Below are 24,634 nucleotides of genomic sequence, written 5' to 3' on the forward strand. Positions count from 1 at the left end.
ATAGCTGAACTGAAAGCTACAAGACTGTCCATCAGATGTAGTACTCTTGCATGCTGTCTATCATGGAGTTGTGAAGGTGAAACTCTGCCCTGTAAGCAGCTTCAAGGCTACGTTGGTGTTCCTTTTCTTGGAGTCTTGCAGTTCTTTGAGCTTGTCGATGTTGGTAAAGGAAACGAATCATCACTGCCAGCACACAGAGGGTACTGAAGACCGCAGCTGTCACCACACCTATGAATCAGAACGGACCACTCAACTTATAAGGTGTTTTGAATTGGAAATAGGGCCGTTCTCAAAGAACGCGTTCTTGCATTTATAAAAAGCACAATGGAGCAAACCAAACCTTCTTGTTGAGATAAAAGGAAAACAAAATTATTCAGGTTTCATAGACTACAATTTAGAAAATTATTAGAAGGGTTGCATCTTGTTTGAAAGTCCTATGTTCAATACAAGTTCAGCTTGACAGGATAAAATAATAAAAAATGTCTCAGTCTCACACATTCTACAAACTCTATTTCTCATTTAATGGAAAATTTATGCTGCCAACAAATAACTAATAGTGAACAATCCCTTGTGACAGTTTCAAAGGAGATTTTATTACCATGAGTTACTGCGTACAACAAATTACCAATACAAAGTCATTACCCATTTCTGAAATAAAGAGAGCAAAAAGGAAAGATGAACATAAACAAAATGTGTGATAGTGAAAGCTCATTTCATACTTCACTGACTGTTACGAATGAAACAATGAAGCAGAATGAGGTGGTAAAACAAACCTCCGATTACAGCTGAATCAGGCTGGCTGTCGTCTTCTTGATGCTCGTTATCTTTTCCAACCTCCTCTCCATGATCTACAGAAAGGTAACACATGCATCACACAGAAATACAACACAGTTTAAACTGTAAAGAGATACTGTATATGGGCAAGATGCAGTTGTTTTACATTTTAAGGGTCCAACCCTTCTGTGTTTCACAATGCTGATTATCCTTCCTTTTCACTGCATTCACTCTTCTTTTATAAATATCTCTAACATTCAAAAGTGAAAAGTTATTTCTGTTTCTAAATCTATTAATTTCTGTTACAAGGTAGATTAGTGCTATGGTTGCTTGGAAACTCTATGTAAAATGTTTGTAAAATTCTGCATAGATCTCATTCTCGTAAAAAAAAAAAATGTTTCTTAAATCAATTATGTCTTGTGCATTTTGTTTTTTTAAAAGCAATAATATTAAAACAAATATTATAAACCAGTTTGCAAAAAATAGCATAAATACTCAGTACATTTTTAAAGAAATCAATGAAAAAAATAAATAATGGCAGATAAAATAAACACAAACTATTCTGGTTCCCATATAAAATCACATTAGTTTTCATATGAAATAAAACTTGGACCATGCTCACTGCAAATATTTCTTAAGTGCTCGTTTTATAAATTGCATCTATTTTTCTCATAACTAACCCAGCCACAGGACGTCTTTATTATGCCTACAATAACTATAAAGCCACATGAGTCATTCAAAACACAAAAAAGCACACCAGGTGAGTGCAATACATGTGTCATTTCATTAAAGCAGACCTGTGACCCACTGTTATCACAATTACCGTGGTGAATTATAAGGTAACTGGGATACGTTTCCTACCAAACACATATACATTATTCTCAAACTGATATTTAAATTATGAATATGATATGTCTGAGTCTGACCACATTCAATCCTAAAAATATTCCTTAAATTGTACAGCGGTGAAATGCTATGCATATAAGTCACTCAAAGGAAAAAGCTTTCTATTCTCAAACAGCTTAATTATTTTTGTATTCATTTCCAAGAACTTACCTAAACGAGATACAGAGGTTGAAAGGTCAGCTAATGTTCCGCAATTTGATTCCAATAAATTTCCTCGTATGCTGACTAGAGAGCTCCCTCGGTTCAATAACGCCGCTTTCAGTGGAGCAACGTGGTTGTACTGGACAGATGAGAAGCAGCCAATGAAGCCTTTGGACCCAGCATGAGCTACCTCATCATCCAAGACATCACTTCCTGTTTGGAAGAAGAAACGCATGTATATCAGAGATTGTTGTGTCATACATATTAACAGTAATTACTCATCAAAAACACTGTGTAAAGCTATTGTGAGCATTTATATCAAAAGTTACGATTACAGACAGGCAGGAACCCACAAAGTTTCACTAGTTTCAAACCCCTGAATATTTCAGACACAAGCACAATCCTGCTCATTCACCGTTAATACATGTGCGTCATGACTGCTAGACACTTTGAGAGACTGAAAAAAAGATAAAAGGTTTCAAACAGTCAGCCTTCATTGTTGAATCGGCCTTGTCTAATGTCAGGAAAGGGGAAATTTCAGACCCATCAAGCATCATGACAGGTTCTGAAAAGTCATGGCACTATGTAGTGGGAAAAATTTAGGAGCAAAACAACATAAATATTAGTATGAATGTAGATATTTTGAATCCATATTACAGATCATGTGAAAAAAAAACACTTTCTTTGCCACGTTTCTCCTCTTGAAGGATTTGATAAAGAAGTATTTTTAAAGAAGAACAATAATATGCATTACCTGTGACTTTTCCCAAGGTCAGTGACTTCATAGAATTAAATGCAGCATCATATGAAAGCGTGTACTTCTTATTTTCATGGTCAACCTAAGAAAAATCAAGAGCAATTGAATGAATACATGAGAAACTGTGATGAAATTATAATAAGCTACTGTAACTGATTCAATAATCAATGTACTAAACAGGCTGTTTTTCAGAACTATCTGTGTATTGACCTCATGTTTCAAACAAATGCAGTGTAAACACACATGTTTCATGTATGTATTGAAATATAACACCTGAACAAACACGTCCTTTCCCTCCCGCTGGATGTGAACTCTATGCAGCCGTCCATCTGCCAGGCTGCTCAAGATGGGGATGAACACATCCGGTCTCTTCTCTTTATGCAGTTGGTACCAGATTTGTAAACTCCCTGAGAGGAACAGATCGATGCATTAACGCATTTGGCAAAAGTTACTTATAGCTGTAGTCAGGGATGAATGATTTTTTGGGAGCATTTTGTAAATCATTGTAAAAATCCATTTTATTATCCATGTGGATTAGTCAAGCAAAAATTAAAAGCATGTAACTCCAGTCATGGTGAATTATGTATTTTCCAATACAATTGTGAGTCATCCTGTAGCGTTCTTACAGAACTCAGTAGATGGACTTCCCAAGAAGAGTCTTGCACAAGTCTATGAGACAACGTGTTTATATATAGACTATGTAGAACCTTAGCAGCTGCTCTAAAAAATGTATAAATATTAATTCCCTGGCAGCATCTAGCCTTTACTCTGTATTGAATTTGTCAATACACATTTATTTGTCCCTCCCACACACATATAGTGCAGATAAAGGGTCAAGGTGTAGGTTGTGCTGAAATTCCCTCACAAAGTTGTTACAGTTATATTTGAGACATCTGTTGACTTTCTTTGTACGCCAAGGATTACTGCACTTAACACTTTTTGTCAATGTTTCTAAAAAGCATTGTGTGTTTGGATTTAGCTCAACAAGAACATGAGTGTTGCACAATAAAAATCCATATTCTGGTAAGCTGGGTGAAGGCATGATTGATCTTAAAAGCACCGCTCTTTACTCCTTGTGTGCCTTGTGTTTCAAACATGGAAGATTGTCTTTCTTCCATGGAACACAAACCTTAGTACAGTGCAAAGTTCATGCTGCTCGTTTTGGTGCAATAAAAATAAATGGTAACTAAAAATTACAAAAAGTATCAGCAGTCCATATGTTTCTTTGTACTATATTCTGATGTATGTATGTATATATATATATATATATATATATATATATATATATATATATATATATATATACATATAAAACTAAAATCAAAACTGTTTTTTTTTTATATAGAAATAAATAAATAAATACACACACACACACACACATATATATATATATATATATATATGCATATATGTATATTTAAATCAAAACTGAAAAAAAAATCAGTTTTGATTAAAATTTTAGTTTTAAAATATATATATTATATATATGTACAGTATATATTTATATTTAGTTTTAATTTTTAAATGTATATTTCACTTTTACCATTTTAGTTTTTTGTCATTGTGGAGCTTGACACATTTTGGTCAAAAGTCATTTTCAAAGTATAGAAAAGATAAGTATACTGCCCTAACAACTCCACAATATCATAATGGTTTGGAATGACATGGGAATGAATAAATTATGACAATTTTCATCTTTGAGTGAACTGTTCTTTTAAGAGTTTTAATGCAAGCCTGCAGAACAGCATGAAATTAACAGCTTTGGTTATATAACAATGTCTTATCGAGTTTGGGCTGCTAATGTTTTGCTAGTTAATTGTGATTTACTACAATTCTAGTACGTCTAGTGATCTACAAGGCTGTAAAACTGACAGTTTAAGAACCAAATGAGCAGGATTAATCAATGGACTTGTGGCCTAAATCTAATTAGAGAAAAACACAATCAGAGAACTATAACATTTTATGTTTCTTTAAATTTAATCTCACAGTACAGTATTCCAGATAATAGGGGACGTAGGTAATTCATTTAGTGCTGCAATATCCCTGTTATAGACATATAAACCTTTCATAAACTTATGACATCCAGCATTGAGAATGATATACATTTGCACAGCTGTCTCACCGTTCCGAGCTAAGATGATGGCCACATACTGCTGGCTGAGGGTGTTGACTGTGAGCAGCATGGCAGGACTCTGTGTGGTCTGGAAACTCAGTGCCATGTTGTCTCTGGTTTTGCTGTACTGAGAAGGGACAGACAACACTGCGGCCGACCGGTTCTGTATGACAGAGAATGGCTCCTGAAAAATGTAGGTGACCGACGCTCCTCTTTCAAAGGACATGGACACCTCTGTGGACATAAAAAAGACTAGATGGATATTGTCACTGGCTATAAATCTAATCGGAGTACACTTGATTTCCTTCGAGTTTTGTTTAAACACTTTGAAAGCGGGGTATGTGACTCTTGATAGTGCATACATTTATATCAATTGATTCTACAAGCAACGGCCATGCATAATTTAGTAAACAATAAATATCTCTACAACCAATTTCTCAACACGTTGGTCATGTTTTCAAAACTCTTCACACAGGGAGCACAACTATGTGGGCTTTCTGGGCTAAAATGTGGATTATTTTCCAATGCTTTGGCAAAATATATGTATAATGACTAACCCTAACCCTAAGTACATAAATTATTTTCTCACTCAGACACAACCACCACCAAAAGTCTATATATCTACAGGCTAATTTGCACGTTTAAATGCTTTTTTCAAACTGTTAAACTTAAAGTTCAAAACTTAAAGTAATACAGAACTGAATAAGACAGCAATTTGCTATATTTCTACAGTAAAACCATTTTTAAATATATTCTAAAACTAAATAAAATTATATAGCTGAACACCTGCACAGGTATTAGTCTATCCATTTTATGCCCATCTGTACAAAAGGGACAAACATTAGAACAATTTGTACTGTAAATGAATTGTACTGTACATGAACCTTGTAAAACATACTGAAGTGAATTCTGAATAGTAGAGAGCTGTCATTCTTGTTTTGTAAAGATATTTTACAAAAGAAAGCACTGTACTAATTCTGCTACATATTGGCTGTTTTTAGTACTTATAAAGCACATGTTCTGCATTACCATATTCTACATCCCTAAACCTACCCAATACCTAAACTAAATAACCACCTTACTAACTATTAATAAGCAGCAAATTAGTAGTTTATTGAGACAAAAGTCGTTGTTAATAGTTAAAAGCAAAAACTAGACCTTAAATTAACCCTACCTGTTGTTAGTGTTAAGTGTTTTTGTTGGGAGAATGATTTGATTGCAGACATGTATGAAGTGTTTTGGTAGTTTTAGTGCATTTTGAATGTGAGATGAACTGCTGTGGCAAGTTGATTAGGAGAACTGTGCGAAGAGTTTTGAAAAACTGACCTAAGTATTGAGAAATGTGTCCTAGTGCTTGTAAAAACATTGGAAATAATTAGAAGAAAAAAAAAATCTGTGAAGACAAATTCTGAGTGTTAATGTTAAACTTTTTAGGTTAATGGAACGTCGTGGCCTAATGGATAGAGAGTTGGACCGGTAACCCGAAGGTTGTGGGTTTGAGTCTCAGGGATTGTAGGTGGGGGAGTGAATAACCAACACTCTCTCCACCCTCAATGCCATGACTGAGGTGAGACCCTTGAGCAAGGCACTGAACCCCCAACTGCTCCCTGGGCACCACAGCAATGGCTTCCCACTGCTCTGGGTGTATGTTCACTACTGTGTGTACACTTGGGGTTAAATGGGATGGGTTAAATGCAGAGCACAAATTCCGAGTATGGGTCACCATACTTGGCCACACACCACTTCCCCTTTAGAAGTTTTATCCTTTAAGTTTGCGGGCTGGTCAACAAGTTAACAAGAAACATCACACAAGCCATTTTCTGCAAATGTGAAACATTTTCAAGTGAAACAGGAAAAAGACAGACAGACAGAGAGATAGACAGAGAATATATGGAGATGACAGCCAGAAAGACAGACAAAGAACACACAGAGATGATTAAAAATTTAGATATTAAACATTACAAATATCATAATACGACAATGACTATTGCAGCAAGAATCAGAACAAGTACTTTGGCATTTATAATTACATTTTTGTCTCTGTATTTGAATAATGTGCATCATCATAATGGCAGGATCTATTAGATACAGACTATCAGACAGACCGACTGAGGCAAGAGAACAGTCAGACTTTCTCATCTCATCCTCAGTGCCTTTGATCAGCACAGCTCATCAGATCAAACTAAAGAAAGGCAGCTTAACACACATCTGACTTTCTGATGTCTTCATGAATACAAATGTGTAGATTTTCCCTTCTTGTATACAGACAGATTATATAACACTATATTTCTGAAAAAAAAATAAAATAAATTGAGGCATGTTTTCAAGTATGTCTGCCAAAATGGCATAACTTTCATTAACAAGATGCTAAAACAAGCCACCCACACAATGAAAGTGGCAAATTCAAACATAGCAAGGTTAAGATAAGTCATTAATACTTTGTTGTTTTGTCATAATGGAAGGGCAGCTTTTGTAAACTGAAGAAACTTATGTAAAAAGTAGCTTTGTTTCAGATTCTGTACATCAAGATGTTCAAAAATCCCACTCAACACATACGCCTCCGAGACTTCTGTGCCTTCAGTGCTCATACAGGCAACATCAAAGCTCTCCAATCCAGCATCAGAGAGCCTTTGATAGAGCAGAGTTATTCAAAGACTGGCAGCGCTTGCCCACTGACATATGGCTAAATTATTTTTAAGGTACATTATGCTAATATATAGACGTCACTAAGTCATCCATGAATTCATGTCTCATATTACATGGCAGTTTCATCAGGTCCGAGACAAAGATGATGCTGTTGGAAGCATTCATTATTGCTCAATATTTGTCTGCAAAATAATTATATTTTAGATTCAGGATTTTAATTGTTAGATTGCATCTGTTTATTAAAAAGGATATGCATTTTACATTCTAATTATTTATTTATTATATTCTGTTTATTTGGTATTTATCTAATAAAGCAAAACATGGATTCGCTCAAATCTTATTAGTTATTATGAATAGTCTTTTTAAGTGCGTTCTTTTATTCCTATTATTCGTTTTCTGTGTATTATTGATTTAACTGTTATAAAAGGTTTAATTTATTGATACAAATTTGGAATATTACCTTCTGTGCAAGAGGGTCCCCCATAAGCAGAGTTAGTGCAGTCGCACATGTAACCGCTGCTTTTCTCAATGCATTTCCCCCGATTTTGGCAGAGCCCGGCTGAGCTGCTACAGTGACCCGCACACCCTGAACTCACTCCTGGTGTCACTTTGGCCCGCTCCTCCAAGTCAAAATTCACTCCATTTATGTTAAATGCTCGAATGCATCCAAGAAATCCTCTTTGTCTTGTGGCTGTGCCCCCTGAGAGATATGAGAGGAAATTATGGGGGGTGGGGCAATCAGAAATACTTCTCAGAGGCAGAATACTGTTGGACTGAATAAAGAGTAACAACCAAATACAACTCCTCTCTCTCAGCAGTACACTTTCAAAAGGTTTATTTTACCAACAAACAGCTGGCTTCCGAGCTGAAGGCGAAGGTGTCCATCAAGTGGGGTTTCTATGATCCGCAGGGGCAGCTGGTCGACCTGCAGGCATGCTTCTTTCACATTGCGCTCGGCTCGAACCCAATGCCACTGCCTGTCGTTCAGTGGCACAGGAGATTTGACGGTCAGGACTACTGGCCCGTCACCCACATTAAAGGAGAAAGTCACAGCTGAGGGAGCTGGATGAACAGGAACATGAGGAAAGAAGTCTGAACAAATGAAAACTAACACTTCTAAAATTGCTAGATAGATAAACAATACCTGTTCATCCAAGATATTGTTACATTTGAAAATGTAACGTTAGTTGCAATAGCATAAACATAAACTAACAATGAACAATAATTTGTACAACATTTATTATCTTGGTAAGTATAGATTATACATACACCACCATTCAAAAGGTTTGTGCTTTTTTTTTAAAGGTTTTTTTTTTTTTAAAGGAAAATTGCTATTTTATTCAACAAGGATGCATTAGGTTGACAGTAAAGACATTTCTAATATATAGAATGATACTATTTCAAATAAATGTTCTTTGAATTTTTTTAAATTCTAATTAAAAATTGTCATGGTTTCCACAAAGATATTGAGCAACTCAATGCATGAGTTTTTTAATAAGAAATGTTTCTGGAGCAGCAAATCAGCATATCAGAAAGATTTCTGAAGAATAATGTGACACTAAAGACTGGAGTAATGACTGCAGAAAATTCAGCTTTCCCTTCACAGGAATAAATATCATTTTAAAGTATATTAAGATAGAAAACGGTTATTTCCAAATGTCTTTTTGATCAAATAAATACAGCCTTGGTGGGCATAAGAGACCAGCCTCACACCTTTGAAGAGTAGTGAATACATCAATAAATGTTTAACATTTCAAGTGTATAAAAGAACAATTATTTTATGTGTTATGAACAAACTTGAACAATATTATATTGAAAAATCTAAATTATAAATTTAACTAAACTAAATGCATGCTGAAAACATTTTTCATTGTTAAGTCATTATACCTATTGCATTAACTAATTGTTAAGAAATTGATAATTATTTTAAAGTGTTACTCAAGTTACAGGCCTACACCAAACAAAAATGAATGGAAAAGTATTATTAATCTTGATTTCTTCTGTTTTAACTTTATGTTATACTGCTCAATTAGAAATCTAACACTGGCTCATTCTTATAGATGTGTCGGGACTCACAGCTCAGCTCAACCCGGATAAAGTCTTGAATGCCCATGTTTTCCACAAAGACCCCGGAGGGGGGAGCAGTCTTGAAGTAGAAGGAGACATCGAGGGAAAGCTCCACCTGGAGAGCCGGGAACTGCAGATATGACACCTCTTGGTAAAAAGATACAGCATTCCACAAGAACTCTAACAGAGAGGAAGAAAGATAAATGTCATATATTTGACGGTCTACATATTCCTTTTATACAATGAATTATCTGCTATCTGTCTACTTGTTTTTTTTTCTCTCTCTCTCTCTCTTAGTTTCTTTCGAACATCCATCCCTGCCACGTTTGACAACAGCAGAAGAGATTAGTTCCCATACTGTCACCAGAGCACTGCAGGGGTCCCACGACATACATAGCTTCAGAGCCCAGTCTGTAAGTATCGCCAACCACAATCTCCCGCACAGGCAAGTGCTCCTTATTTGAGAGGACGCCAGTGTCATTCTCCCTGTAAACAACAGATGTATAAGGAAACAAGACACAGCATTTGAACAAAAATGGATATATTAGACATACACTACCATTCAAAAATTTGGAAACCGTAAGATTTTATTATGTATTCATTGAAAGAATTTACTACTTTTATTTAGCAATGATGCATTAAATTGATCAAACGTGTCAGTAAAGGTTTACTTTTTTCAACAACAAAAAAAAAATTGTTCAAATAATGGTGCTCTTTTGAAAAATCGATTCGACATTAATAATAATAAGAAATATTTCTTGATCACCAGATCAGCATACGATTTGCAAAGCATCCAGTGACACTGAAGACTAGAGTAATAACTGCACATTCAATTTTGCCATCACAGGAATAAATTATATTTTAAAATATATTAAAACTGAAAATAGTTATTTTAAATTGTAATAATATTTTCTGTCATTTTAATTAAATAAATGCAGCTTTGGTAAGCATAAAAGGCTTTTTTTCCCTTCAAAAACAAAAACATTTCCTGACTTATATATATATATATATATATATATATATATATATATATATATATATACTGTATATACACACACACACACACACACACACACACACACAATAGATACAATTTTGGGTCCCACTTTATATTAGGTGGCCTTAACTACTATGTGCTTACATTTAAATGAATAATTTGATACAATGCACTTATTGTGTACATACATGTTTTTACATTGTAAAAATACCTATATGTAGTTACATCTGTAATTAATTTTTATAATTACATTGACCTATCCCTTACACCTTAACCCACCCTTAAACCTACCCATACCACCAAACCTGTCCCTAACCATACCCATATCCCACCTCAATAGCAGCAAAAGTGTTTTACAATACAATATGAACACAATATGTACATTGTACTTATTTTTTGATGTAAGTACATAGTAGTTAAGGCCACCTAATATAAAGTGTGACCCAATTTTAAATACATATCACATATTGTAAACTATAAATGTACTTTACTGACTGTAGTAACCCAATAAGTCTTTATAAAAAAAAAATTATGTGATATGGATCAGATATAAATTATGCTTAAAAGTAGGCTAGGCTTATATAAAAGGTGTTTACTGTGTTTCATCTGGTTTTGAGCCTTGTCTGCACACATAATTGCGCAACTTGTGTGCAATTATCAGTGAATTAGACCCAATGTTAGTAAAAATAAGGTCTATCTCAGTAATCTAATAGACGTCATGAGGTACATTTGCCTTGTTACCATGACACTCTGTCTGCATCACAGTTGCAGAAGTAGTTCATGTCGGCACAGTTCTCTTCCAGACCGCAGGAGCACTGCTGCACCCCCGGCTGGAATCCTCCCCAGTAGGTCCTCTTCTCTCCTCTGCGGTCCACCCACCAGGACAAAGGGGTGCCATCTGCAACAACACCAGACTTATTAATGTTAATGCACAAAGCACACACTGATGCCATATAAGACCTGTACAAATCAATCATTTACAATAGATATCAAAATAGAGTTTCACACCTATTGTCGGTCATAGACACACAAATTTAAAAAAACAAAAACATTTTTAGTGTTAAATAATGTGGAATATAGAATCATAATTTCATATGCAATTGACTAACTATCCACACATTGACATCATATATATTTTTTTAATTACTGTTACACTGAACAAAATTGATACAATTTTCACTCAGTAATTAATAGTAAATTTCACAATTAAATAACAGTTAAAGAAACACTAAAAAGTAACACATTGAATTAAACATGAAATTTTGAAGTAGAAAAACTGAAATAGAATTTTCTTGAAAAATATACTCCAATTATTATTTTTTTTCTTTTTACAACGTCAAGATTTAATTATGTTATAAATTGTCTTTACATGGGAAATGTGTAAAAAAAATTCAGTAATTTCAAATGAACACACATTCATTAAGTGTAAGGAGAGACACACACTGACAGATATATCTATCTATCCATCCATCCATCCATCTATCTATATATATATATATAAAAGAAATATCCATTTCTCTTCTCCATGACTGTAATTACTTGATCAGTGATGACAGAGACTACCTGGGAAATATGATACTTTTGATTTATGTGAAAGAGAAGAATTTGCATGAGTATAGACCTTGAAGAACTGACAGATCTTTAAACCGACAGCTTAATTTAGCACACTAAATCAAATCACTTGTGATAAGGTGTGTTAATGATGACTTCCAATAAATCTGCAATGCATATTAACGCCAAGTAGAATTTAATCTGGGCAGTAATTATGGATTTAGACTGGGATGACTGCCAGACTGGAAAAAAAGAAAAAAAAAAAATGCTTATTTTATTCTCTGCTAGCTGATGAACTACAAGAAGTTTACAACTTAAATTAAAACTACATTTGGCATTTCTCTTGTAAATTTCAGCATTTGATCAAATCATTTATATTGTTTATAAAGACTTGCCTTCTGACTGTGAGTGAGTGAGTGAGTGAGTGAGTGAGTGAGTGAGTGAGTGAGTGAGTGAGTGAGTGAGTGAGGAGTGAGTGAGAGACATTACACTTTATGTGATGCCATGATAATTGCTCACTCTCACCTCTAAATTGAAAGGAAAGCACTCTGACAAACTAGACGACGAAGAAGAAGAAGAAGAAGAAGAATTTCCTATATTACCTGACTTATAACTAAGATAACACATTTTTAATAGGAAGAGGGACAGAGAGAAACCAGTGTTTCAAAAAGCAATAAAAATAATTATACCATTCTTTGAAGCCAGCTGGACCAGAAGAGAGAGGCAGAGAGAGAACCCCCCCCCCACCCCCCCCCACCCCTTTATGATACAATAGGTAGGGTATAATAATCTTGTTTATAGTCTGCAGTGACATGATATCTGCCTCAGGGGAACGGAGCTACATCAATTTTTCATAAACTGAGGAAAACTGCACATGACTCCCTCCAAAAGCTGCCAAAACTGAAATAACAGCTTTTCAAAATCTCTCTCTCTTCCTTCCTGCAGACACCGGATGACCATTATGACCTTTCTCACACACATTTGGTGAGATGCTAATGTAGCATCTTTTTGCATGGCAAAATTTTCTAGTAACGCACTTCATAAAATTTGTCTGTCTTCATTTATTTTCATGATGCTTTGACAGACCAAAATGACTGCATGTAAAATTATTTTCAAAAGTGTCTGATCTACGCTGATTTCACATATTTCATAGTTCATCATAATTCAGAAGAAATAAAAAGAGGAAAGAAACATTTTGCTATTATTTAGTACCCAGCAAAATCAGTCTTGTAAATCTAGCATGGATTGTTCTTTCAGCATTGATGCATACCGAAGCACTGAGAGACTAAGGCCAGTACTTACCCCAGGGGTTAAACAGCCGTGACCTTCTGCAGTGGTAGGCGATTCTCTGCTCACAGTGTTCTGATAGAGACACCAGGGCCTTCAGCTGTTCAGATGAGGCGCTATAATTAAACCATCCCACATATGGCTTCTGCAGTGTAGAGCCTCGTACTCTGACTGCATTCGAGCTGTTGTGACGAACCACTGTCCACACTTTGCTCCCTGAAACATTTGATGCTCTGCATTATTCCAACATTCCAGGACACTTAAAAGGCACAAAAGAGTGTCTTGCATCTCAAAAATGGGAGATATAATGTCTTTCCAACAAATGCGGTGAGGTAACATTTCCAAGTATCAGAAATTAAGGGAAAATAAAATAACATTTGGATTCTAACAGGTAATGAGACATATGGACAGAGAGATTGAGTAAAATAAAACACAGGGAGTTGGATACCAAGACATTAATTTTCAGTGAGCAAGACAAAGAGATGATAGCACCGTGCCCTGGGCTACCCCAGAGAACGCTGCCATCCAAAGTGACTGTCTATAATGTCTATTCAAGCATCTACCGCAGCTCAAAGCATATAGTTTCACAGTTAAATTGCAAATGTATTTATTTAAACTTTTTTTATTCCCTGATAAATTAAGTTACTGGCCATTCAGAACTACTACTACCTAAAACAAAAATATCAGAAATGAACCAGATTCGCTGCTTATTCAAAATCACTCTTTAGATTTTAATATATTAATTAATTAACTTGATTCTGAATCATTAAATGGCTTTCAGTCAATCATTCTTTGTGGAAACCATAAAAATAAAATAAAATAGAAATAAAACACAATTATTGGTGACTTCTTTTATAAAACCATGTTTGTTGTAATTCCCAACCACAGCTCACTCCAAAATGAATGTTTAATGGCACACATTGAAAGTTAGCAGACACACTGTCAATTCATAATGAGCTTAGCTGTTTCCCCACAAAAGTCAGCATACTGAATTCAGCATATTGAAGTCTATTCCTCCACTGACACACATTCAGCTCGGACACAGGACACATCATGCGTTCTCAAGTTCAAGGTGACAGTCAAGAAGTGAATCTAATCACTAGTATACAGGCAAAAATTCACTTCAAGAATGAATAAAGTGGCATCACTCAGTTCGAAAACAAAAATGGAAAGAGAAAAGGCAGTCTATATAATACTATATGAAACATATGCTTTATTCAAGCCACAATACTGAGAATGTACAATACACAATCTTTCAGCCTAGGGTGAAGTTAGTTCCTACAAATATTTGTTCACAATGTTGTTATAGTAATTTATTTTAAAACAATGTGAATGGCGTGGCTGGATTTTGAACAGCCTCTGGAGTCATAGCTGCAGATGCAGAGCCTTTGTAAGCACATAGAAAACAATGTATTTGATTTTTAAAGATAAAAAAATTATTGTCCAGTGTGTGATCCTCTACACTTTTTGTTAATGTTGAAGGCTCTTGGTTGGAGGCCATAATTTATGAATCATGACCAGCCAATTTGGCTAGTGAATTGATAAGTGTTACCCATTTGGCGGCTGTAATTTCCGACCCTTTTAATAATGACATTTAAACTGAGTAAAAAACATGGGAAAGATATAACAGTTTGATCAAATCTAACATCTGAGCTGGGGGCGGAAATAAATAACCAACCTGTAATATTACAGTAGACCTGAATAGGATCAAGAGGGCCACTTCCATCAGGATCTATCGAGAAATATCCAGAAGTGCTTCCAGCAAGCCTGTAGTGTTCACATGATGCTTCATAGATGGCTAAGAATTCAAACAGAGAACACAAGATTTCATCAAAGCACCTGAAACATTTCACAAACAAGATCAAGGACATTATTTGGATCTGCTTTCTAGATGTCTGTACTTCTAGCAAACATTATATAGAGATTATTCCTGTTAAAAACAGACTTTGAGCAAAAAAAAAAAAAACACAAAAAAACACAGATCTGCAAATACAGGATCAAAGCTTCCTAAAAATTTGATTGAGTATTTGATAATGCATACACTGCATGTCATGTTAGTTTTTGTATTGTGTGTATGTTTTCAAAGCGTAAACTCAAATTCAAATAACCCCAAGAGAATTTTGACAGTGAATGATACATAATAAATGAACAGTAAGTGTGTTTGAAATGTAGGAATCCATTGCGCAGACCTACAGTTATGGCACGTAGCTCCACTGTATCCTGTACCAGTGCAATCACAGGAGAAAGATGACCATGTCTGGGAACACCGGCTGCCATGCTCACAGAAATTATACAGACACCTATCATATACAAAGAGATAGGTAAACATTTAGTTCAAGTATACAGTAAAAAAAATGAGAATAAACCAAGTGTGAAATTACAATGCGCTTTGAAACAGAATGTAAGCAGTCAACATTTACATTTAACAGGCTCATTTTAAATGAAAGTCCTCAGATGACAGAGAACCGACTACATGCCCATCTCAAGTCAAAATCAATTTTCTGAGACTGAATGAGCATGTCAGCATACAATTAAGTTGTCTGTTGCCAGCATTGAAATAGACCTCAATGTGGCCTCACTGCTCAGACGGCATCAAACAGTCTGTTAAATCAAGAGAATCGTTGGGCTTTTGACAGAATATTTTATACCAAGTGCAGCTGGATCTAATTTAAAAAGGGAAAATTAATATGTGAATTTGTGTGAGGGAAGTATCAGAGACAGGGCTCATGTGATTGTCACTTGCCTGCAGAAAATTAATTTCCTTTTCAAGAATTTATTTGCTTTTCTATGAAAAGCACAAAGTCATGATGGTTCATAATCTCTAACAAAGGGAACCTTTTACAAATGAAAGAACAAAATAAACTAAAGCTAAAAGCTTACACAAAGGAGGCATTCAGTGTAGTCCTGGATATCATGAAATGTAATTTTAACCCTGTATAGAATACATGAATGTACATGAACAAAGTTTAGAATTTAGAACTTGATTCAGCAAATTTCAGCTCATTTCATCCATTTGTTTTCCTCGGTAACAGTGCTAGATGAGCCTTCAGTGTAGGGAAGTCTTCCCTGTCGATAAACTAACACAGAGACATACAAGAATTGATATGCTTGCTGGAGACGTGTTGATGAATAGCGCATTCATTTGTCTGCTTAACTTTCACAATTACCAGCCTTTTAGACCTGCATATATTATTTCACAGAGCTCAGTTTGCACGCCTGGTCCCCGAAGAGCCCACTTTACGAGGCCTCCACGTACAATACAGCCATTCAAACAGCCATTAACCACTACAGGCAGAGTCAACTGCAGGCTGGACACTGTTTCAGGTGATGATTTCATTACCTCTGTGCTATTTCTAGTCATGCTTGGAAAAAGGTTTTGCTGGACCATAAAATTATGCCAACTAATGTGCAGAACTGCTCTGCAGCAATAAACCGCCTTGTGAAATTTTACTGATAGAGGTTTCTGGTAAGGGGACATTGTCAAGAGTAAAAGTCGATGACCTGAAAATTTGTTGTAAGGTTTGTGACGTGGAAAAAACAGGACGCACTGTGTGTGTGTTTTCAGTGAGTGATGGACATCCGATCTCCATTGGTGATTTTAACTGGTCATATAATTCCCATTAAATCACATAACAGTCACTTTAATGATTCAGTAACATTAAAAATTTAGAACAGCATTAATATTATTAGCAATATAAAGCCAGAACTGTAATATAGAGACATAAATTAAAGGAGAACTAACACATATAGTGCCCTCCAAAAGTATTGGAACAGTAAAGTCAAAATTGCTCTGTTGGCTGTGGAGTCAAGACATTTACAAATATGATTAAAAGATGAATATGAGACAAAACTACAGAATGTCACATTTTATTATTGGGTGATTCAACACATAGATGTTTTACCAGCTAAGAAGTTCAGCACTTTTATAGTTTCATCCCTCTATCTGATGTGAGCATAAGTATTGGAACAGTTGCCTCACAGGTCTTTCTAAGTGATCAGCTGTGTCCTGTTGCATTAATTCTTCAGATATTAAAAGAAGGGAATGTGTCGTATCAATTAAATCCATTATTTCTGTATTCTGAATCTTGCATTTGATGATGACACACAAACCAGGATGAAGATGAGGGGGCTGACTTTGAGAGAAAAGCAAGCAATTTGGATTACATTTACATTTACTCATTTAGCTGACGCTTTTATCCAAAGCGACTTACAATTGCTATATATGTCAGAGGTTGCACGCCTCTGGAGCAACTAGGGGGTTAAGTGTCTTGCTCAGGGACACATTGGTGTCTCACAGTGGATTCGAACCCGGGTCTCTCACACCAAAGGCATGTGTCTTATCCACTGCGCCATCACCAACCCCTAAAAGAATGCTAAAAGAAAAGAGGAAGTCAATTAGAGCTATAGCAAAAACAAAGGATTTCTCATGGAGAAATCAAGAGTTTGGAAACCACCAGCGACACCAGCAACCAACAACTGCCTGATCAGCTGAGAAAACAACAGTAGTTGATGACAGACAAATCATAAAAGCTGTGAAAATGAACCCTAAAAGACGTGTCTGTAAAATCACCAACAACTTCCAGAAAGCTGGGGTGATGCTCTGACAATCTACTGTCCTCAGGAGACTTTGGCACAGAATTACAGATGCTACACAGCAAGATGCAAACCTCTGAACAGCACCAAAAATATAAAAGCAAGATTAGAGTTTGCAAAAAAAGCACAAAGGTGAGCCAGAAGAGTTTTGAAACTGTGTTTATGGACCGATGAGACAAAGATGAACCTTTATCTAAGTGATGGGAAAGCAAAAATGTGGAGAAAAAAAGGGAACTGCAAATGATCCCAAGCATACAGCCTCATCTGTAAAGCATGGTGGAGGTGGTGTCATGACATGGGCATGCATGGCTGCCTCTGGAACAGGCCCTCTCAACTTTACTGATGACTTAATGCATGATGACAGTTGCAGAATGAATTTGGAAGGGTACAAAACCATCTTGCCTACCAATTCAAGAAAATGCCACCAGATTCATTGGGAAGTGCTTCATATTGCATCAGGACAATGACCCAAAACACCCTGCCAGTTCAGTCAAGGAATTTATAAGGGCAAAGAAATGGAAAGTCTTAGATTACCCAAGTCAATCTCCAGATTTAAATCCGATTGAACATGAATTTCACCAGCTGAAGAGGAGAGGAAAGGCAGAAATTCCCCAAAACAAGCAACACTTGGAATTGGCTGCATTAAAGGCTGGGGAAAGTATTTAAAAGGATGAGACCAAGAGTCTGGTGATGTCTATGGGTCACAGACTCACTGCTGTGATTGTGCGCAAGGGATCTGCAACTAAATAATAGCTTTTAATCTTTTATATCTGCCTTATGTTCAAATACTGATGCTCACATCAATGAGTGGGATGAAACTCTAAAAGTGCTGAACTTCTTAGCTGGTAAAACATCTATGTGTTGAATCATCCAATAATAAAATGTGACATTCTGTAGTTTTGTCTCATATTCGTCTTTCAATCATATTTGCAAATGTCTTGACTCCACAGCCAACAGAGCAATTTTGTCTTTACTGTTCCAATACTTATGGAGGGCACTGTACATCAGAATTTAAGGGAATTATAACATAATTCTGACATGAAAATTAATAACCTCGCCATCAAGAAGACACGCAGCAATAATGTTACTTTGGGGTTTTTAAACAGATGCCCAGACATTATGATACCCTTGAATTTGTCAAATTTATATATTACCATTCAATAACACTTGCCATCAAAAGTTTGGTAAGTTTTTTTAATTATTATTTTGGCTATTCTTTTAAATTTGTTTTAGGGTTTCAACAAACAAATTAAGCAGCACAATTGTTTTCAACTGTGATAACAATAAGAAATGTTTCTTGAGCAGCTAATCGGCATATTAGGATGATTTCTGAAGGATCATGCGAAGCTGAAAAGTTGAGTAATGGGTGCTAAAAAAGTAGCTTTCCCATCACAGGAATTAATTACATTTAAAATATATTCAAATAGAAAACCGTTACTTTAAATTGTAATCATTTACAAATAAATGCAGACTTGGTGAACATAACAGACAAAAAAGCAAAAAAAAAAAAAATACATTCTGACCAACCCCAAATTTTGAGTGGTAGTGTATTTTCATACATAAAAGTATTACTATATCAGTACTAAATCAGTACAAGAATAGAATACTATTTAGACTGTGTAAATATTACTTAATATTTCATGGGAATTATTTTATTCTACTGACAGCAGTTTTTAATCTCAGATATGCTATCAAATTTAATGAGGTTAATATATACAGTATGTGTATGTATATATATAGGCAAAGCAAGGCAAGGCAAGTTTTATTTATAGAGCACAAGTTTAACACAACTGTAGTTGATCCAAAGTGCTTTACAAAAATAACTGAATTTAAAAGAGAAAGGAAGGACAACAGAAAAATAAAACAAGCATTAAAAACAATTAAAATGTAATTTCATAAAACACCAATTAAACTATTCAAAGTAGATACACAACATCACTCAAATGCTAAAGAGTAAAAATAAGTGTTTAAGATAGATTTAAAAGCATCCATTGATGGAGAAGCTCTGTATATGTACAGTTGTGGTCAGAATTATTGGAACCCTTGGTAAATATGATCAAAGAAGACTGTGAAAATTAACCTGCTTTGTTAATCCTTTTGATCTTTTATTAAAAAAAATCACAAAAAGCTAACCTTTCATTGGATAATAAGAATTTAAAATGGGGGGAAATATCATTATGAAATAAATGTTTTTCTCAAACACACGTTGGACACAATTATTGGCACCTTTTTATTCAATACTTTTTGAAACCTCCATTTGTCAGTTTAACAGCTCTAAATCTTCTCCTATAATGCCTGATGAGGTTAGAGAACACCTGACAAGAGATCAGAGACCATTCCTTCATCCAGAATCACTCCAGATCCTTTAGATTCACAGCTCCATGACGGTGCTTCTTCTCTTCAGTTCACCTCACTCATTTTCTACAGGGTTCAGGTCAGAGGACTGGAATGGCCAGCAGAAGCTTGGTTTTGTGCTCAGTGACCCATTTTTGTGTTGTTTTTGAGGTTTGTGTTTGGATTATTGTACGGTTGGAAGATCCAAACATGGCCCATTATAAGATTTCTAATAGAATCAGTCACTTATTGATTTTTTATCTGTTGGTATTTGATAGAATCCATGATGCCATGTGTCTGAACAAGATGTCCAGGACCTCCAGCAGAAATATAGGCCCACAACATCACAAATACAGCAGTATATTTCATTGTACACATGGGGTACTTTTTATCCCTGTGTTCACCAAACCCATCTTGAGTGTTTGCTGCTAAAAAGCTCATTTTTTAGTTTCATCTGACCATAGAAGCCAGTCCCATTTGAAGTGCCAGTCCTGTCTGATAACTGAATATGCTGGAGTTTGTTTTTGGATGAGCTAGGAGAATTTTTCTTGAAATCCTCCCAAACAACATGTGGTGATGTAGGGGCTGTTTGACAATTTTTTTTTTAAGGTTTTCTGACCCCGAGACTCAACTATTTTCTGCAATTCTCCAGCTGTGATCCTTGAAGAGTCTTTAACCACTCAAACTCTCCTTCTCACCGTGCATTAGGACGATATAGACACACGTCCTCTTCCAGGCAGTTTCATTACATTTTCTGTTGATTGGAAATTCTTAATTATTGCCCTGATGGTGGAAATGGGGATTTTCACTGCTCTAGCTCTTTTCTTAAAGCCACTTCACTAATTTGTGAAGCTCAATTATCTTTTGCTGCACATCAGAAATATATTCTTTGTTTTTTCTCATTGTGATGGATGATTAAGGGAATTTGGGCTTTGTTTTCCCTCCTATTTATATTTCTGTGAAACAGGAAGCCATGGCTGGATAATTTCATGTTCATAATCACCCTAGAGTGCTCAAAATTGTGAATATGAATGGGAGTATACTTCAGAGATATTTTACTCTTAAGAATTTCTAGGGGTGCCAATAATTGTGTCCAACGTGTGTTTGAGAAAAACATTTATTTCATAATGATATTTCCCCCCATTTTAAATTCTTATTATCCAATGAAAGGTTAGCTTTTTGTGAATTTTTTAAATAAAAGATCAAAAGGATTAACAAAGCAGGTTAATTTTCACAGTCTTCTTTGATCATATTTACCAAGGGTTCCAATAATTCTGACCACAACTGTATATATGTATACACACACACACATGTATGTATGTATATAATCATTAAACTAATTAAACTTGACAGCGTATCTGAGATTAAAAATCGCTGTCAGTAGAATAAAATAATTCCCATGATTTCAGGTGAAAACCCCTGAAATAAACTACTTTACTAAGACAATACACTGAGTTATTATGTGGGGGAGGGAGGAAACTTCTTTATAAATGCATACAACCATACTTTGATATTATTAACAACTGAAAAAGAATTATAAGTTGTAACATTGCAACTTAAGTTAGGGTTAGGGTTATTCCTCTACGTTGTTTTTATGTGAAAGCCAAACTAGTTCTGACAAGCTCATGTAGCTCATTTGCCAATACCTCACCTGAAACCGTTTTCCATGTCACCACCTTCAGACAAAATAAGGACTACATCATTAAAATAAAGAAATGGATGTCTTCCACTGAGGCTTCATTAAGTTTGAAAATGTAGGTGCTAGACAAAAAAACAAATTTGTCTCCATGGAGAAGCTCTCTTTGACAATATCCAAAACCCAAAAGAGGGCAAAGCGTTGCAGGGATCAGCTATTTTGGCACTTGATTATCAGAGACGCAGTCTGAGGCTGCATACAGAGGGGACAGAGACAGAGGAAAGGTTCAGTCTAACAGCCGAGAGCATTCACCCTCTGGCAGGCTCACAAAAACTGTCACATAGCTCACAGTGGAGGCCCTTAGACTATGACAGCTGCTCATGAATGATTTAGACTTGCCACTGATGGAGGGGTCTTGTCATGTTCATACAAGTTCACTATTAATAAAATCCCGCTGTACAGACAAGCCAGTGGGACATGTCCCTGCTGCCAAATAAAAACACAGTGAGAGACTAGTTAAAGTGGAGCAATTTGGGTGCTTCTGAATAATGCAAAAATATACTAAAGGTGAAAATATTGTTCCCAGGTTAGAACTGAATAATGTCAGATTTAAAGGATAGTTTCAGACTTGTTTCTGAATTTGACCTGAGGTAGAAAACACTATGAAGAACTGCAATTTGAATGTAAGGAAGTAGAATTTAAATGAACTGAAATTCAAAGACGTGTATATGAAAATTAAATACCACCTATGGAAATTTGTATTTAATTTAATCATATTTAATAAAAAAAAAAATAAAAAAAAAATTGTGCCCAAGGTGGAAGAACTTTTAGACTGCAATTCAGTAAATTCCTTATCCTTTCAGGCCAATTCAAGTTCTGTTATGTGTTGTACACATTTAGATTTTTGGATGAACGGTTCCATTAATCAGCAATCTGATTTTAATAATAACTAAGGTTTAAGTTAATAAATAAAGTTTTCCATGGAATCTTTTAGGATAATTATGTTGAATATTGTAGAAAACAATATTATTTGACACTACAGTTCAGAGGTTTGGCTATACGAATTTTTTAAGAATTTAATACCTTTATTCAGCAAAGACACATAAAACTGATTAAAAGTGACAAAAATGTAAATACGTTACAAAATACTTGTACATCGAATAAATTATGTTCTTTTAACTTTCTATTCTTCTAAAGAATTCCACCAAAAATAACTGATAATTAACACTGATAATTATACATTTAAAAAATGCTGTATGTTATAGTAGAAAGGTATTTTTAAAATTATTTAAAATTGTAAGAATATTTAACAGTTTGACTGTTTTTTTATGAAATAAATGTAGACTTGGTGAGCAAAAAAAACAAAAAAAAACCTTTTGAACAACAGTGTACGTCTTAGTCTCCAACAGATCGTCTCGGTTACGTATGTAACCCCGGTTCCCTGAAGGGAACGAGACGCTGCGTCGAAGCGCTAGGGGAACGCCCACAGCGCAACCGCGCTTTGAACCAGAGTATAACGTGTCCAATGGAAGGGCGAGACGTCATAGGCGGGTGACGTCACTGACCGGAAAGCATATAAGCACGTGCGGTGGAGCCGGCGTTTGCTTCCAGGAATGAAGCAACCGCCCGCAGGGATACAGGAAGTATGGCTTCGAGACGCAGCGTCTCATTCCCTTCAGGGAACCGGGGTTACATACGTAACCGAGACGTTCCCTTCCAGGAACTCGAGCTGCGTCGAAGCGCTAGGGGAACGAGATGCCCACTCCTCCAGACTTCCAAAATACCTGCCCTGTGTGTATAACTGGGAGCACAACGAGGGCGAGAGAACAGAAGAGCCGGGAGTGGCCCTAAGATCAAGGTCGTAAAACCGAACAAAGGTGAGGGGCGTGGACCAACCCGCAGCATTGCAGATATCCTGCATGGGAACCCCTGCCAGAAAGGCCTTGGAGGCCGCCATACTTCTAGTAGAATGGGCCTTAAGCCCCAGAGGCGAAGGGATGCCTGAAGATACATAGGCCAAGGAAATAGTATCCACAATCCATCTGCTAAGGGTCTGCTTGGAAGCAGGCAGACCCCGCTTAGGAGGACCGAAGCAAACCAGCAATTGGTCCGTCCTTCTCCACAGGGCAGCTCTGTGGACGTATGCGTCCAGTGCTCGCACTGGACACACACAGTTATGCTTTCTCTGGTCAGGCTCCTGAAAGGGAGGAGGACTGAAGGCCTGCAGCGCGACCGGCCGTGGAGTAGAGGAGGGGACCTTAGGAATATAACCCGCTCGAGGGTACAGAAAAGCTTTTGCCAAACCAGGGGCAAAGTCAAGATAAGAAGGGGCCACGGAAAGGGCCTGCAAGTCCCCAACTCTCTTTAGGGAAGAGATAGCCAACAGAAAGGTAGTTTTCATCGAGAGAAGGCGATCGGAGATCTCTTTGAGAGGCTCGAATGGCGGATTACAGAGAGCTTCTAGCACCACGGCCAGGTCCCACGTAGGGACGCGGGAACGTACTGGAGGTCTAGAACCACGAGAAGGGCGTGGTAGGCCGATAAAACCGCCACGTACACCTTCAGGGTGGAGTGGGCTACCCCTACCTAGAAACGGGCCTGCAGGAACTCCAGTACTGTACCAATCGGGCAGTTAACTGGGTCAAGGTGGCGGGCTCCGCACCAAGAAGTGAAAAATCTCCACCTCAAGGCATACAGTTTCCTCGTGGAGGGAGCTCTGGATTGGAGGATGGTCTCAACAACCTCGGTTGAGAGACCGGAAGCTCGCCAGAACTCCCGGGAGCAGAGAGAGCAGGGGAAAGGCGTACAGGCGAAGCCTCGGCCAAGCCTGTA

At 36.4% G+C, this 24,634-nt stretch overlaps 1 protein-coding gene across 1 annotated transcript in view; it reads right to left on the reverse strand.

Annotated features, from left to right (window-relative positions):
• Window positions 1–31: 31 nt before the first annotated feature.
• The window catches only part of cntnap5a (contactin associated protein family member 5a), a gene marked incomplete at both ends in the record, with an annotated part of 65,917 nt that continues 41,314 nt past the window's right edge, over window positions 32–24,634 (reverse strand). The window contains 14 exons of the mRNA XM_079427600.1: window positions 32–228; window positions 774–848; window positions 1,831–2,034; window positions 2,576–2,660; window positions 2,852–2,985; window positions 4,701–4,925; window positions 7,798–8,037; window positions 8,181–8,399; window positions 9,414–9,584; window positions 9,763–9,890; window positions 11,143–11,299; window positions 13,255–13,455; window positions 14,918–15,037; window positions 15,433–15,539. Coding sequence (XP_079283726.1) covers window positions 32–228; window positions 774–848; window positions 1,831–2,034; window positions 2,576–2,660; window positions 2,852–2,985; window positions 4,701–4,925; window positions 7,798–8,037; window positions 8,181–8,399; window positions 9,414–9,584; window positions 9,763–9,890; window positions 11,143–11,299; window positions 13,255–13,455; window positions 14,918–15,037; window positions 15,433–15,539 — 2,263 coding nt within the window. The remainder of the gene's footprint in view (window positions 229–773; window positions 849–1,830; window positions 2,035–2,575; window positions 2,661–2,851; window positions 2,986–4,700; window positions 4,926–7,797; window positions 8,038–8,180; window positions 8,400–9,413; window positions 9,585–9,762; window positions 9,891–11,142; window positions 11,300–13,254; window positions 13,456–14,917; window positions 15,038–15,432; window positions 15,540–24,634) is intronic.

Source organism: Barbus barbus, assembly GCF_936440315.1.
Source record: "Barbus barbus genome assembly, chromosome: 10".
Lineage (NCBI taxonomy): Eukaryota > Metazoa > Chordata > Actinopteri > Cypriniformes > Cyprinidae > Barbus > Barbus barbus.